General features: G+C 39.2%; 1 protein-coding gene across 1 annotated transcript; it reads right to left on the reverse strand.

The window, feature by feature from the left end:
* Positions 1–501: 501 nt before the first annotated feature.
* Positions 502–16,670, reverse strand: dscc1.L (DNA replication and sister chromatid cohesion 1 L homeolog; the record flags this gene model as incomplete). The annotated part of the gene is given in 10 exon segments (NM_001092607.1): positions 502–686; positions 2,609–2,757; positions 3,201–3,355; positions 5,374–5,426; positions 7,227–7,365; positions 8,790–8,880; positions 9,367–9,501; positions 11,896–12,064; positions 14,243–14,453; positions 16,566–16,670. Coding segments are annotated over 9 exon segments (1,173 nt in total). The 3' UTR covers positions 502–577.

Raw genomic sequence — 16,670 nt, forward strand, 5'->3', positions numbered from 1 at the left:
GAGGACCCGATTATACTCTCCCCCTTATGAGGACCCGATTATACTCTCCCCCTGATGAGGACCCGATTATACTCTCCCCCTGATGAGGACCCGATTATACTCTCCCCCTTATGAGGACCCGATTATACTCTCCCCCTGATGAGGACCCGATTATACTCTCCCCCTGATGAGGACCCGATTATACTCCCCCATGACGAGGACCCGATTATACTCCCCCATGACGAGGACCCGATTATACTCCCCCATGACGAGGACCCGATTATACTCCCCCATGACGAGGACCCGATTATACTCCCCCATGATGAGGACCCGATTATTCTCTCCCCATCATGAGGACCGGACTATATTTCCCCAAGATGGACAAGCATGCTGGTAACTACCCATTGGACACCGATCTTGTTGGGATACTGGAAGCTGAAGATCATAAATTTAGAATCTGTTTTTTAAGGACAAAGGAACTCTTTGGAATTAACATTTATAAAATGCAGCAGAGAGCATATAAACAGTTACATACTTTATATATAAAAAGCCTATGGATACAAATAGTGTACAATTCAGTAAGGATAAGGCTATTCAATTAGGAAAGGGGCCTCCGAGAATTAAAGAGCTTAATTCCATTCTGCATAGAAGACCGTGCGTATTTCGTGAGTAGCGCTCCGATGGTTTGCTTCTCCCCACATAGATCCCTAGGGAATAAGGACAGAGGGCTAAAATCAGGTCATGTTTACAATATCTAGCAGAAGGCAGAATAAACATCCTGTAAAATATGTGGCAGCCGTTATTCAGCTGTTTTACAGTACATTCTCTCAGTATTGCATTTATCACCCGAAATGAGGATACAATTGTGCATCACAATCCGCACACTATCCCAAGCCTTACATCAAGTCTCTACATGGTGTTGGTGGGCCAAGAACATATAATTCAGTCTATGGCTACATGATTTCTAAATAACCAAACACTAGAGCTTTTTTTATTATTCCCAAAGTTACAGCCATCCTGACATCTTACTACTACTATCAGTCGCCCCCTCTGATATCATCTTTCATTACTCTATATACTATGTCAACATTACAGCTACTTCAGCTGACACCATCTTGCCTTACTCTACACTCTATCCCACACAGTAACACCACCACCTTGTTTTACACAAACCAACTGTTGCAGCCACTACCTCTAAGGGCCCTTACACACAGACAACAGAGCATGTTTGAAAAAAAAAAAAAATGCAATGCTTGTGTTTTGCGGATTCTGCATGCAGGTGTATAATAGTCTTTACTATATTAGGCCTTACAATGCTTACTATCCAACAGCTGTTAAAGGGGAACTATCTCGACAATGAAAACTTTATATAAGCTTCAGCATACTGAAATAAGAAACTTTCGAAATACAATCGGTGTAGTTTTTGAAATAATCAAATTTATCTTCATTATTCCTCTCTCAGCATCTGTTTCTCTTTATTCTCTCTTCATGCAGGAGTTGGGTGTCAGATATTCATTGACAGTTAGGGGCTGATTCACTAAATTCGAGTGAAGGATTCGAAGTAAAAAAAACTTCGAATTTCGAAGTTTTTTTTGGGCTACTTCGACCTTCGACTACGAATCGAAGGATTCGAAGTAAAAATCGTTTGACTATTTGACCATTCAATAGTCGAAGTACTGTCTCTTTAAAAAAAACTTCGACCCCCTAGTTCGGCAGATAAAAGCTACCGAAGTCAATGTTAACCTATGGGGATGGTCCCCATAGGCTTGCCTAACTTTTTTTGATCGAAGGATATTCCTTCGATCGTTGGATTAAAATCCTTCGATTCGAAGGATTTAATCGTTCGATCGAAGGAATAATCCTTCGATCATTCGAATTTTCTGTGCTAAATCCTTCGACTTCGATATTCGAAGGATTTCAATTCCTAGTCGAATATCGAGGGTTAATTAACCCTCGATATTCGACCCATAGTGAATCAGCCCCTTAGATCCAATATATCTTATAAGAGGGCTCTTTTCGCCTAGAAGATGTATTAGAGCTCACTCTATTAAAATCATGTCTCTCTACATGCAGGATTTGTGCAAAAGACAGTTATTTTGTTAGATTTTTTTGTACTGGAATCAGTTATTTGTACATCTGCTTGGAAAGAAAGTCCCCCCCCTATAAGATATATTGGATCATTCATCTGACACCCAACTGCTGCATGAAGACTGAAGAGAAACAGATGCTGAGAGAGGAATAGTGAAGATGAACTTGATTATTTCAGAAACAGTACAGAATATTTAATTAATCGTATTTAGAAAGTATCTTGATACTTCAGTATGCTGAAGCTTCTATTAAATTTTCATTTTCGAGATAGTTCCCCTTTAAAGAGGACTTCAGCGCCTAAGATGCCTTTTGCATACAGTGCATCAAATGTATCCCCTCAGCAGTCACCAGCTGAACCATTATGAAAAAGTGCATCTTATTACATATGTTATTTACTTTCCAGTTTCTCAGCCACTAGTGCAGGTACCCTGGGGAAATAAAGTAGCTTTATTGTGTGCTTATGATTTTCTTTAATCACAAAGGATACCAGAAAGAAAAAAAAAATGGTCTATAAGGAAGAATGCTAAGAAGAAAAACTTACTGGATATATGGAGCAATATCTGCTTCTGTCCATTTTTCCCGCATTCCAAACAAAGTATTGAACCTCTCCTGAGTATCTTCAGGTAAGTCTTCAGTTTGCAGTAAAAAGATGGTCTCGGGCCTCGATGTTCGGTCAACCAAAGCTAAGCCCTAAGTAAAAAGCAAGTGTAGATTTTTGGATCATTCTCTCTCTGTAGTGTGAGCAGCACTGAAGACAGTTTTCAACGTTTCTGTATTGTCAAAATCTTACGGATACTCAATGTGATACAAATAAATAGGACTTTTATTAAAAAAAATGTGTCTTAGCTATACCTTTAATTACATATTCTTTTTTTTTTTTTAAATAAATCAATAGTGGATTGGATTGTTCCCCTGTTTTCCCCCTTAGTATGGTCCCCTCTGTCCTCCAGAATAATAATAAAAAAAAAATAATGAGCTCTGTATAAACATCATTTTCCACTCCCTTGCCAGTTTCTCATGCTTACAGACAAGGGGATATTCATTATAAAGGTGGGTTTAATTGAGGCTGGTAAGAACTGAAAGATTACAGGGCGCACACCACATTAACAATTAAATAATAGATTGCTGCCTGCCTTTAGCTGGTCCAACCTGGTGTTCATGCCATCTGGAACACTTTGCTGCCACACTTCCTGAAACTCTGCCAGATTAAACTTCACTGCATTCTGCAGAAGCATAAGGGCCGTGGCTCTGCAGATCTTGTCCTCGTCTAGAGCAAAACAGTCTCCTCCTGCACAGGGAAAAAATATGGGAAACATTAATTACTAAAAACCTAAAACACCATACAAACTACCCTGTAGTATAAGCGTAGTATGCTCATGTACCATGAATTAAAGGGGAACTATAGCAAAATGTAATATAAGCTTCAGCATACTAAAATAAGAAACTTTCTAAATACATTTAATTGCATATTCTGTAGCATTTCTGAAATAATCAAATTTATGGTCACTAACCCTCTCTCAGCATCTGTTTCTCTTCATTCTCTCTTGATGCAGGAGTTGGGTGTCAGATATTCATTGACAATTAGATTCAAAATATAAATATATATATATATATATATATATATATATATATATATATATATATATACAGAATGAAGAGAAACAGATGCTGAGAGAAGGATAGTGAGCATAAACTTGATTATTTCAGACTCGGTACAGAATATTTAATTGAGTATAATTAGAACATTTCTTATTTCAGTATGATGAAGCTTATATTAAATTTTCATTTTCTTGATAGTTCCCCTTCAAGTACAGATCAGCCATGATTCGGTTTAAGATGGATACTTCAGCAATGTTAACACCAACATTCTTCTAAACTGGATCATTAAGGGTAAAATGCATTGTAAAAATATCTGCAGCACACAAAAGATTACATCAGCCGCTGAAACCAAAAACTGTCCATTCAGAGCAAAAACTTGGGCAACTACCTGATTTGGCACAATACTGAGTCACCAATTAGCCCAGAAATGCCAGGGTTGCACTTCTGGTCAGAGATCTAAGCTATTTGATCAAAGGTTTACCTTCGTCCACTCTCCCACAATTACTGTATATACTCGAGTAAGCCGACATGAGTATAAGCCGATGCACCTAATTTTACCTAAGAAAACTGGGAAAATGTATTGACTCCAGTATAAGCCTAGGGGAAGAACTGCCACTTAAGCAAAATAAGTTTAGTGAAGATCAGGTGTCTTTGGTGTTGCCCAGCATCTTCAATGACAATAATATGGTAATCCCATGTTTTATTTTTAATTGGAAAGCATTTTTTTTTTTTATCGTTTGCTGCCTGTCCGTGTATTCCCCCAGATTCAGCTCAGCACTCTTGTAAAGAAATCCTCACGGCCTGTCTGATCTGCCTAACCCGCCCACCCACAAATGAAGAAACAGTAGGCTTGTTTAAACATCAACTTTGTAGAAGCGCAATGCTTCCTGCTTTTTCTCACTGTGCCTGTCAGCGAGCGCAAGAAGATCACGCTGATTCTGTAACAGTGTAGGGAGAATGAAAAATTACTACCGTAATCTGCTGTGGCGGTTATTTCAATGTGGGTCCTGCACTACCCCCTCTCTCCCGAGTCTCCACTGGTGGGAGGGCGGGTTAGGCAGATCAGCAATGCTTCCTGCTTTTTCTCGCTGTGTGTCAGCGAGCGCAAGAAGATTGCGCTGATTCTGTAAGGGGGAATGAAAAAAGGCTAATCTGCTGTGCCAGTTATTTCAATGTGGGTGCTACATTTCCCCCTCTCTCCTGAGTCTCCATTAAGCTGTGTGCTCTTCAACATAGTTGATGTTTAAACAAGCCTACTGTTTCTTCATTGGTGGGTGGGCGGGTTAGGCAGAACAGATGGGCCGTGAGGATTTCTTTACAAGAGTGCTGAGCCGAATCTGGGGGAATACATGGACAGGCAACCTAACGGATATTATAGCAGCAAAACGGTAAAAAAAAAAAAATACTACTTTCCTAAAATGCTGACTTGAGTATAAGCCGAGGTAGACTTTTTCAGCACATTTTTTGGTGCTGAAAAACTCGGCTTATACTCTAGTATATACGGTAATAGAAATGAAAGAAATACATAGTTTGGAGCTGTTGAGATTTCAGGACCCTTCACAACAACATTATTCTTTATTAAACATTCACAAAAACATTCAGAATACTGGTAATATGTTTAATTTCCCATCTTGCCTTCTTTTTTTTTTTTATATTTCTTATGACACTCAGGTGTTCTGTAACCCGATCATGGCAAAGTAAACTCACCCTCCTCCATTAACCTTTTCCCATAGCAAGTCAGACAGTGCTCGATCATTTCCCTGCAAGGAGAGAATGCACAATGCAAAGTATTAAATACTGTGATCAGTAATCATTTCATTCACTTAATATACTCCAGTACCAGGGAATTACCTTTAGTCCACATTCACATACCCGCAAGTGCAAAAATATGCTGGAGATAGTTTATAGTGGAAATAGTTCATGGGCCTCTATAGACATTAATAAGCTATTTACTCAGGACAACAAATCAAAGGCAAAACACAAGACTTTGAATCATGTTGGAAATGGGGGCATGAGAAACCTTCAAAGGTTAAATATTAAAACAGACAAATAAATGCTATGTCTAGAAAATATATGAATCCTAGATCCAAAGAGCTGAAGTCCCGAAGCACCGAAGACCTGAAGTCGCGAAAAGACCCGAAGCTGAAGCCCAGAAGCTGCAAAAAGACTTGAAGCCCAAAAGGAGCCTATGGTAAGTTCCACAGAACAACAATGTTTTTTTTTTTTTATAAATTTTATTAAACCCCTGGCCACCAATGTATAGTTTTAATGCTATATAGGTCCCTGGCCACCAATGTTTTTAAAAAATAGTCTACGGGGCACCTGACCACCAATGTTTCTTTTTAACTTGTAAGGGGGAGGACCATGGCCACCAATGTTTTTTTAAAAAAAACTTTTATGGTGGGCCCTGGCACCAATGTTTTTTTTTTTTTTTTTATAGGGGCCACCAATGATTTTTTTTTAAATTTTATTAAACCCCTGGCCACCAATGTTTTTTAAAAATAGTCTATGGGGCACCTGACCACCAATGATTCTTTTTAACTTGTAAGGGGGTGGGCCATGGTCACACATTTTTTTAAACAGCTTTTATGGGGGGCCCTGGCGCCAATGTTTTTTTTTATTATTATTTATAGGGGGGCCCTGGCCACCAATGATTTTTTTTTTTAACTTGTAGAGGGAGCCCTTACCACCGATGTATTTTTAAAAACTTATGTGGGACCCTGGCCGGCAGTTTTTTTTTTTTAACTTATAATGGGGTCCTCAAAAAATAATTGGCAAAAGGAATATTGCAGTTAACACTTATTAGTTCAGGCTTGCAAACCACGGTCAAATGGCAATAAAACAGAGCTATAATCCAGCCAGTGCTGGAGATACAGCATTAAAGGATAAGTAAACCTGAAAAAATAAGTGAATGTAAAATTGATGAGGGTCCTATTCTAAGCACTTTTGCAATGTACATTCATTATTTATTTATTTTTTAATTCCAGCATTTTCTGACCAGTCTGAACACCAAGTAGTCAAGGAAGTTGTCAGGAGAAAGAAAGAGGCTGCTCTGATGTTCTTCTTCTTAGGAAACAAATAGAAACCTTTCTCAAATCTTTCCTAACCAGAAGAACATCAGAACAGCCTCTTTCTTTCTCCTGACAACTTCCTTGACTACTTGGTGGTCAGACTGGTCAGAAAATGACCAACAGGTGGCGCTGCTGTAACAAAATTCATTGATGTTAACAGTACATGTAACCTTTAATATCTTGGAATTAAAAATATATAAATAATGAATGTACATTGCAAAAGTGCTTAGAATGGCACCGTCATCAATTTTACATTCATTTATTTTTAATGTTTACTTATCCTTTAATGTTTGCAGTGGAAGCTGTAAATACATTTGAATGACTATTTTCCTTGCCAAGTTTAATTTATCCAGCATCCTTTGTGGTGGATTAAATTGAGGTGATCTGAATATTAAACCCTCTGGTTAACAGAAGATCTATTTAAGAAGGCAGCGTTTTATCACGTTGGAAACAAAATTTCAGTAAGAGCTTAAAGAAGAATTAGCTTACTCTGGTTCCAGAGATCGCAGTTCCTGAAGACACACTTGCAGGGGAACTTTGCTGAAGGACCAGGATTCAGAATCAATCAGTTGAGTAATGTGATTCAAAAGTTTCATTTCATAGTCAAAATCAAGAAGTCTCCAGATACCTGAATCAAAATTGCAGTAGAAATATGTGTCTCAATATGAGGAGAATCTACTAATGATGCAGCGCTGTACAGCTGAGCCCAGTAGGAGAACAGTAAAACCAACAAATAAACATGTCTAAAAGAAATTGAAATGTAATATTCTGCTGCACTGCACTGGTAAAAGTTCTGTTTGCTTTGGAAATACTTCTATAGTTTGTATCAACAAGCCATGGGGGCAGCCATTCAAGCTGGAGAAAAGGCACAGGTTACACTGCACATAGCAGATACGCTCTGTAGAATATAATGGTTTTGTCTGTTATCTATGTGACCTGTGCCTTTTCTCCCTTTTTCCATCTTGAATGGTTGCCCCCATGGCTACACAGCAGCTTGTTTATATAAACTATAGTAGTACATATCTTATCTACTGTGTATCCTGTGCTTGAATGGCTGCCCCCACGGCTACACAGAAGCGTGTTTATATAAACTATAGTAGTACATATCTGTTATCTACTGTGTATCCTGTGCTTGAATGGCTGCCCCCATGGCTACACAGCAGCTTGTTTATATAAACTATAGTAGTACTTATCTGTTATCTACTGTGTATCCTGTGCTTGAATGGCTGCCCTCATGACTACACAGAAGCGTGTTTATATAAACTATATTAGTCTTTCCAAAGCAAACATAGAACTTTTACAAGTGCAGGGCAGCAGTACATTATATTTTAATTTCTAGACACGTATTTTTTGTTCCTTTAACCTCCACAATTGCTCTTAAAACATGTCCAGGGTGGGATTGAAGCATGTCTAGACTGAGAATTAAAAAAGGCCCTGGCATTTTAAGTGCACAAAAGCCCAAACAACCCCTCAAAGGCATAATAAGTCAGTAGTCTACTGTGGTCCCCAGAAGCTCCTCTTGCATTTGCCAGAGTTCCCAGCTTGCTGAGGCCTGAACTAAAGCATTCACTACAGTAAAATTAGCCCCTCTCTATCTATAAAAAGGAAACATTTTTGATCCCTCCCCTTCTCCTACTGGATAAGCAGTAAATGCCCTTGAAAGAGGTAAAACTATATAAGCTCCAAGCATGGTTTCCTAAAAAAAAACAATGATTTATTAGAAACAAACTACACATTTTCAGCATTAGTCCTTTTTTACTGGACTTAAGCCCTTTACATAGTGACTGCCACCTTTATGGCTTATAGTGGTATTTGTAAATAATGTTTTATGAACATTGTCTAGTATAAAATGTGACTGACTAATAGCTGTATCTACAGTATTGTGTAATTCCCAGAAATACATTATTGTGTATTGTAATGTTGTTTGCCAAGTACATATTCATGGGACTTGAGCTTTTATTAAATTCATCATTTAACACTGCACAAACCTGAAACAGTGATGTTGCATACAATGAGATGATTGTATCCCATTCTAGTTTTACAATAATTTACCTTTAATATTACATGCATGGATTGCTTTTAGGTGGTCCATGAGTTCCTCAGTGCTTGATTGAATCACACTTAGAAGGTCCTCTGTTGTGTACTGGTAAAAAGAGTAATAAAGCCAATAATTCGATAGTTTTCCTCAATATAGAGATTTAAACAGTTGCAGTCTTTTTAATTTAATGATCTCTCTGACTTTGCCACACACATCTTCCAGTTTGTCAGACTTCAGAGTCCCCCATTTCTTGGCTATATACATAAAGAACACAGTCCACACTTAGGGGGTTATTTATCAAGGTCAAATTTATCTCAGTATTTCTAATATCCAACTCCAAGCAACTCCGAATTCCCGAATGGACTTTATTTATGAAGAAAAAAGCTTCAGAGTTTTCTGCAAAAACTATGTTTTTTTCTGAGTTATCGGAGTTCTTTGCTCCGAATCCCCAAAATCATCAGATACGGTACGGACATCAGCACAGACTCCGAAAACTATGATATTATTCGAGGTTCTGATATTCGGAGCTTGATAAATGTAAACCCCTTAGTCTTTACCTGCCCTTTAATAACTCACTGGATTCTCTCTCACCAGGGAGGTCTCTTGGCTGCTTTCGCTCTCATTTTCAGGTCCATTGTACGTGTTTTCCATTAGGAGCTTCTTCAGTTTCTTGAGCTTGGGTCGGCACCTTCTCAATTCCCAGTAGTGGTTAGAGAACCCAGCAATCTGAAGCACAATGTTGGGAAATATAAATTCTGCACTGCAAAACGACACAATAAATACAGCTTTTCTGTCTATGTGAAACCGGTTATTTAATGTGGTGTGAGGCACAAAAGGGTAATGTGTGGCGTTTGCACCTACAATCACCTATGGGTGTTTATCTTTAAGTCTTCACCGTACACACTGTAAGGACCTCAACAGGTCCATCGGTTAAAGGCGTGGTGCACCTTTAAGTTAACTTTTAGTATGTTATAGAATGGCCAATTCTATGGAGTTTTTTTAATTATTTGTCTTCTTCTTTCCAGTTTTCAAATGGGAGTCACTGACCCCGTCTAAAAACAAATGCTCTATAAGGCTACACATTTATAATTATTACTCATCTTTCTATGCAGGCCTTTCCTATTCCTATGCCAGTCTATTATTCAAATCAATGCATGGTTGCTAGGGTAATTTGGACCCTAGCAACCAGATTGCTGAAATCACAAACTGGATTTCGGCTGAATAAAAAGCTAAATTATTCAAAAACCACAAATAATTAAAAATGAAAACCAATTGTGGCCCGTTTTCAAATTTACATCGGACCTCCTTATTATTACTAATAATATGGCCCGCCAGCATAGTGTGATCAGGAATCGCATAGCGTAGCAGTTACCGCACAGCTCTCGCATACTTCTTTAGGGCTGAAGATGTCGATAGACGTACTGATGTGTGAGTACAGTAAACTAAAGACGTATGTGAGAGCAGAGCATCACTATGTGCCAGTACGTGTCTATTGCCAACACCTTCAGCACACAGGCAGCAGTATAGACCGAGTGGCAGATCATTTCACTAATGTGCCCAAATATTACTACTATGACTACGCGATTCATTGTTTAAATTAGTTAAATTATGTTAATGGTTCAAAGAATGTCGGCCCCCACACATTTTCACCTCACCAAATCTGGCCCTCGTTGCAAAAAGTTTGGACACCTCTGCTCTACATCATAATAAAAGTTAATTTAAAGGGGTTGTTCACATTCCAAACTTTTTCAGTTGAGTTGTTTTCAGATTGTTCATCAAAAATAAAGATTTTTTTTCAACTACTTTCCATTATTTATTTTTTACCGTTTCTCCAGAATCTAAGTTTAAAGTTGAATGTCGCTGTCTCTGGTGTTTGAGTCTGGCAGCTCAGTAATTCAGGTGCAGACTCTAAACTGTTACAATTTTGCTCCATTAGTAGATCCATTTCTCAGCAGCATCTGTGGAGTATTAGTAACTATTGTATCAATTCTAAAAGGTGCCTGTAAGGGCAAGGTTGCACCTGGCGTTTTTATGTTGCATTTTTAAAAAGGCACGCGCGTAAATAAGCCACTAAAACCACATGCAACGTCAACATGCGTTTTTCAGCATGTAGGTTTCTTTTCCCATCATGCACTTCTCATTGTTCGCGTTCCCCATAATTCCGCTAGATAGAAATATAAAAGCTATTTACATGCAAAATGGAGCAAGAATTATCGTCAAACCGCAACGTAATTACGTCACCGACCTACTACGCTGTAAAAACGCATATGCGTCATTTATCTTGCAAGAATTCGGACAACATATTTAAAATACGCTGCGTATTTACGCAAAGTGTGGTTTCAAACGAGCAGATCCCATAGAGTCTATTGATTTGGCAGTTTCTTCACGTATTGGCGTTTCTGCTGAAAAACACCAATACTTGGGTCCCCTGGAGGATTTCGGCTTGCAAGCGCCCTGTGAGAAGAGCATTTTCCATTAATTTCATTAGTAGTGCAGTTTATGGGTATTTAAACCCGACTAAGCTTTTTAAAAAAACGCACATAAAAACTCCACGTCTGGCCTTGTCCTAATGAAACCCAGAGATTTTGCACAGCAAGGACAAAGATAAGAAATGTATCAATTTAGAACAGTTTACAGGGTCGGCGACCCCACCAAAGCTGCTTTAGAAGGTGAAAAATTACACTTTAATATTAGAAAAAACGGTGACGCATAGAAAATAGAAAGTAATTGGAAAAAGTTGTTATTTCTGGTGATCTGAAAACAACTACATGTTTGAAGGTGAACAACCCCTTTAAAGAAAGGTGAAACAATGAATACCTACAAAAAACTGTACAATTATTACGAGGGAGGGTTTATTAAAGAATAAAGCAGCACTGTATTGGCTCCCTAAATTAGTGGAGCAGCCTTTTCCACTACTTTCAAGTCGAGAACCCTCATTTCTGCTATTGTTGGATCGGATTGTGATGTGATTTACATTTTTACTTTGTGTCAAAAAATATAAAAAAAATAAATAAAAACTGAAATACAAATTACATACTGAGCTATTACATCTGAAATCAGGCACAATCAACAGGAATAAACAGAGCTACAATTACGAACAACCAAAAGGAATTGCCTTACCTCACAATGAATTACAGAGAGCGGCTGCTGGTCAGCAGGGAGTTGGTCGGGGAGTTTGCAGCCAGGGATAAACAGGAGTAAGTTGGAGGTATCAGCAATTTTCAGGTCATAGGTTTTGTCTTGGCTACACAGTACAGCGTGATCACTTTTATCTCCCCGAATTACAAGACTGCAAAGGCAAACCCCAAAAGATATTCAGATTTTTGTTTCCTGCGGATTATTCAATTTCTTCGGTATTTTGTGTGTTAAGGAACATAAGACAAACGTTAAATGCTGTCAATATGCTTAAAACATACCCAACCCACTATAGTCAGTGTTTCTTGGTCACAGTACTTACCTTATAAGCTAAATTTAGAACAGTTTACTGGGTCGGCGACCCCCCCCCCCTCAGAGCTGCTTTAGAAGGTGAAAAATTACACTAAAGCTACAATGCTGGCAGGGGAAGGGTTATAGTTATAGGGTTGGTATCACCTTTAAGTTTAGTTAGAGGGAAATTTATTAAAGACGAATGCCAAAAACTCGGAAAAACGTGAGGATTTTTTTTTTTTTTTTTTTTTTTTTTAACAACAGAATCCGAATTTTTAGTGAAAAATTTTCGGGATTCATGAAACGCCGAGGCTGCAGTGTCTGAATCCGAAAATCCGCCACCTCAGACCTGCCGAAGTTCTATATAAGTCAATTGGAGAGGTCCCTACCCTATTTGGAAGTTTCTGTGGCCTGCGCTGGAATTATCCCAAAAATCCGACTATTTCGAACTTTTCGGCTAAAAATCAGGGGAAAAAAAAAAATCAGGCTTTTCAGGAAAATTCAAGAATCATACGATTCGGGGCGGTGTCGTGGGGAAACCGTACAATAAGATTTTTCGTACGTTTTTCACCAAACCGATTAATTAGTGCTTTTTTAATAATAAATAAGACCAAATCTTGGATTCTAGTTTAGTCAGACTTTTTTTTAATATAAATACTCAGAAGAATTCAGATTTTGATAAATAACACCCCCATGTATGTTATAGAATGGACAATTCTTAGCAACGTTTTAATCGGTCCATTATTTTTGTGTAATTTTTTAATTCTGACTTTTAATTTTTCAAATGGGGATCACAGACCCCCATCTAAAAACAAATACTCTGTAAGGCTACAAATTTATCTGGGTTGCTACTTTTTTATTACTCGTCTTTCTATTCAGGCCTCTCCTATTTCTATTCCAGTCTGTAATTCAAATCAATGCATGGTTGCTAGGGTCATGTGAACCCTAGCAACAAGATTGCTGAAATTGCAAACTGGAGAGCTGCTGAATAAAAAGCTAAATAACTCAAAAACCACAAATTATAAAAAAAATTAAATCCAGTCGCAAATAATCTCAGAATATCACTCTCTGCATCATACTAAAAGATGATGCAGAGATGAACCTTTACAGGTTTGTATTCAGTTGACTAAGCAGTAATAAGGGTTTGGGAAATCCAAATCCTGGTTTTGCTGTATCACCACTAATAAATAATAATTCTAAATCAGTGCCCCTTAACTAGCGCTGACATCTTTCATGTGCAACAATGGTTACTTCCAGGTCTTAAAGGGGTGGGTCACCTTTAAGTTAACTTTCAGTATCTTATAGAAAGTTTAATTCTAAGCAACTTTTCAATTGGCCTTCATTTTTTCTATTTTATCGTTTTTGAATTCTTTGACTTCTTCTTCTTACTCTTTCCACCTTTCAAATTGGGGTCACTGATCCCATCTAAAACCATATGTTCTGTAAGGCTACAAATTAGGGATGCACAGAATCTTTTTTGGATTTGGCCGAACCCCCGAACACTTTGCGAAAGATTCGGGGAAACCGAATCTGAACCCCGATTTCCATATGCAAATTAGGGGTGGGAAGGGGAAAACATTTTTTACTTCCTTGTTTTGTGACAAAAAGTCACGTGATTTCCCTCCCCATCCTTTATTTACATATGTAAATTAGGAATCGGATTTGGTTCAGCGAGGCAGAAAGATTCGGCCGAATCCTGAACCGAATCCTGGATTTGGTGCATGGTTACTACAAATGTATAGTTATTGCTACTTTTTATTACTCATCTTTCTGTTCAGGCCTCTCCTATTCATATTCCAGTCTCTTATTCTAATCAATGCATGGTTGCTAGGGTCATTTGGACCCTAGCAACCAGACTGCTGAAATTGCAACCTGGAGAGCTGCTGAAAAAAAAAACTTAACTCACAAACCAGAAATAATAAAAAAATTAAAACCAAATGCAATTTGTCTCAGAAATCACTATCTGAATCATACTAAAAGTTCATTTAAAAGTGAACAAGCCCTTTAATAGCAACTATACACAATTTCTCTGCAGTGCTACCTGTCTCCAGCTTCAATTTGCTTGCAGAGCGTATCATCCAACTCCATCAGGCTGTAATCCCCAGAGGTGAACTCACTGCTGAACGAGAGGCAATGAACTGTGCTGCGCAGGTCTTCTGGATTCACTTTAGCGATCTGGAGAGTAGCCTCCAATTCTTCCTGGGAACGACTCATCAGGAGAGGTTTCTAGACCAATTACTACTGTGTATAAACTACAAAAGAACGTTCCATGTGGTTAGTGGCTATAAGCCAATGGGAGAGGTCCAGGGTGATGTTTGCAGCCTTCCTGACATTCGAATTGAGTTTTTTAAATTCGATTTGAGTTGTTATAATTTGAATTGAATACGAATCGAGTTTTCAGGTCGAGCTGAGAAAATTTGATTTTATTAATAAATTTTGATTGGTCGGATTTATGGGAGTTTCTAAAAACTCGCATGAATTTGAAATTCAACCCTTGATAAATGTGCCTCATAATGTAGGGGTAAATATACACTATATCCCTACACTTAACAACAGCCCTTTAGCAGTAAAGATCTGTGTCTCCAAAGATGCCCCAGTAGCTCCCCATCTTCTTTTCTGCTGATTCACTGCACATGCTCTGTGCTGCTGTCACTTACTGAGCTTCAGGACCAATGCACTATATATCTATATATATACACATATATATACACACACACACATAAAATTCACAATACAAGGCTGATTAGTAAATAATTCATATTCTCAAAACAGGCAAAACTAATTTTCTGCTGGATTACTTTCGATGACCCCTAATTTTAGCTTCTCAACAGTTGTTCAGAACACACAGAGCATGTGCAGTGCCACCGACACTCCCAGCAGAACCCAAGATGGTAAGCTCCTGTGACAATTTTGAAGACCTATGATTCTTAAACTTGCTTCAGGCCGATGCAATAAATCCAGTATAAAAAATATGGCACATTAATTTTTTGGGTTTAGTTCTCCTTTAAGGACCCTCTCATCCCACTTACAAGTAGGCGTTAAAGGGATACAGGTAGAACTATTAAAACTGGTTTAATGAGAATTCAACCCTAAACTTACAACCCTACCCCCCCTACCCTACATAGACCCCCCTCCCTCCCAGGCTGTTACCGTGTTACCCCGGGCAAATGTCCCTAATGTTTTACTTACCCTTAGGTACAGATTCAGGCATCGGAGTTCAAGAACGCCATCTTCAGCCACTTCAGTAAACTTTGTAATTAGACCGGCGCTTCGACAATTTGCGTGAGTTTTGGCGCATGCGCAGTTGTCGTGAAACAGAAAATTGCTCCAACTGCGCATACGCCGCCACGCTGGTCTCATTCCGAAGAGAAGATGGCGTCCATGAACTGCAATGTCTGAATCTGCACAGAGGGGTAATTAAAACATTAGGGGCATTTGCCAGGGGTAACACTTAGGCTGGGGGAGGTCTATGTAGGGTAGGGGTTTTTAAGCTTAGGGTTGAATTCTTATTTAAAGGAGAAGGAAACCCCCTAGGCGCAAAAATCCCTCCCCTGTGCTCCTCCCTCTGGCCCACCTGTCCCCCCCGGGCAAATGCCGGTAACTTGTTACTCACCCCTCCCCGCAGGTCCTGTCCACGGAGTTCACAGGCGCCATATTCTCCTGAGCGGTCTTCTTTCCGCTTTGCCCTGTGTTTTTTGGCGCATGTGCACTAGGAGCATTTGCCAGTACGGATCTACTGCGCATTCGCCTAAAGTCACGAAGTGTAATCGGAAAACTTTGCGGCTTTCGTCGCATGCGCAGTACATCCGTACCTGCAAATGCTCCTACTGCGCATGCGCCAGAAGATGCCGATTAATCCAGGAAGAAGATGGCGCCTGTGAACTCCGTGGACAGGACCTGCGCAGAGGGGTGAGTAACAAGTTAGGGGCATTTGCTCAGGGGGACAGGGGGGAGGAGGCAACACAGGGGAGGGGGAGGGAATTTTGCACCTAGGGGTTTGCTTCTCCTTTAAGGGTAGAACAGGACAGGTATTTGCCCAGGACCTTTGCACCAGAGGGAAACCATTGGCAGTAAAAATGAATAGGACTGATTTACTAACAGAGGTGCTAAATTGCACCAAACAATCAGCCTACTAACATTTAGAAAATGACATTTAAAAAAAAAAAAATCAGATTGGTTGCTATAGGCAATTTAGCGCCTGTTAGTGAACCAGCGCCAATGAATGTCATGTAACAGTTGTTACACTTTCCCATCCTCCCCCTCGCCCCGTCACACAATTCCCGCGGCCACTTTATAATTGTATTTCTCGTCCTTGCCTCCCACCTGCCAATTGCCCTATCTCCCAACGCTGCAATTGCCCTTACCCTCACTACCAGGAAATATGTTCAGCGTGCGTGATGCTAAGCCTCCCACTCCTCTTCCAAACTGGCGCGCTGTCTCCTGTCTCCGCCCCTCGCATAGAGATGACG

Source organism: Xenopus laevis, chromosome 6L, assembly GCF_017654675.1.
Source record: "Xenopus laevis strain J_2021 chromosome 6L, Xenopus_laevis_v10.1, whole genome shotgun sequence".
Lineage (NCBI taxonomy): Eukaryota > Metazoa > Chordata > Amphibia > Anura > Pipidae > Xenopus > Xenopus laevis.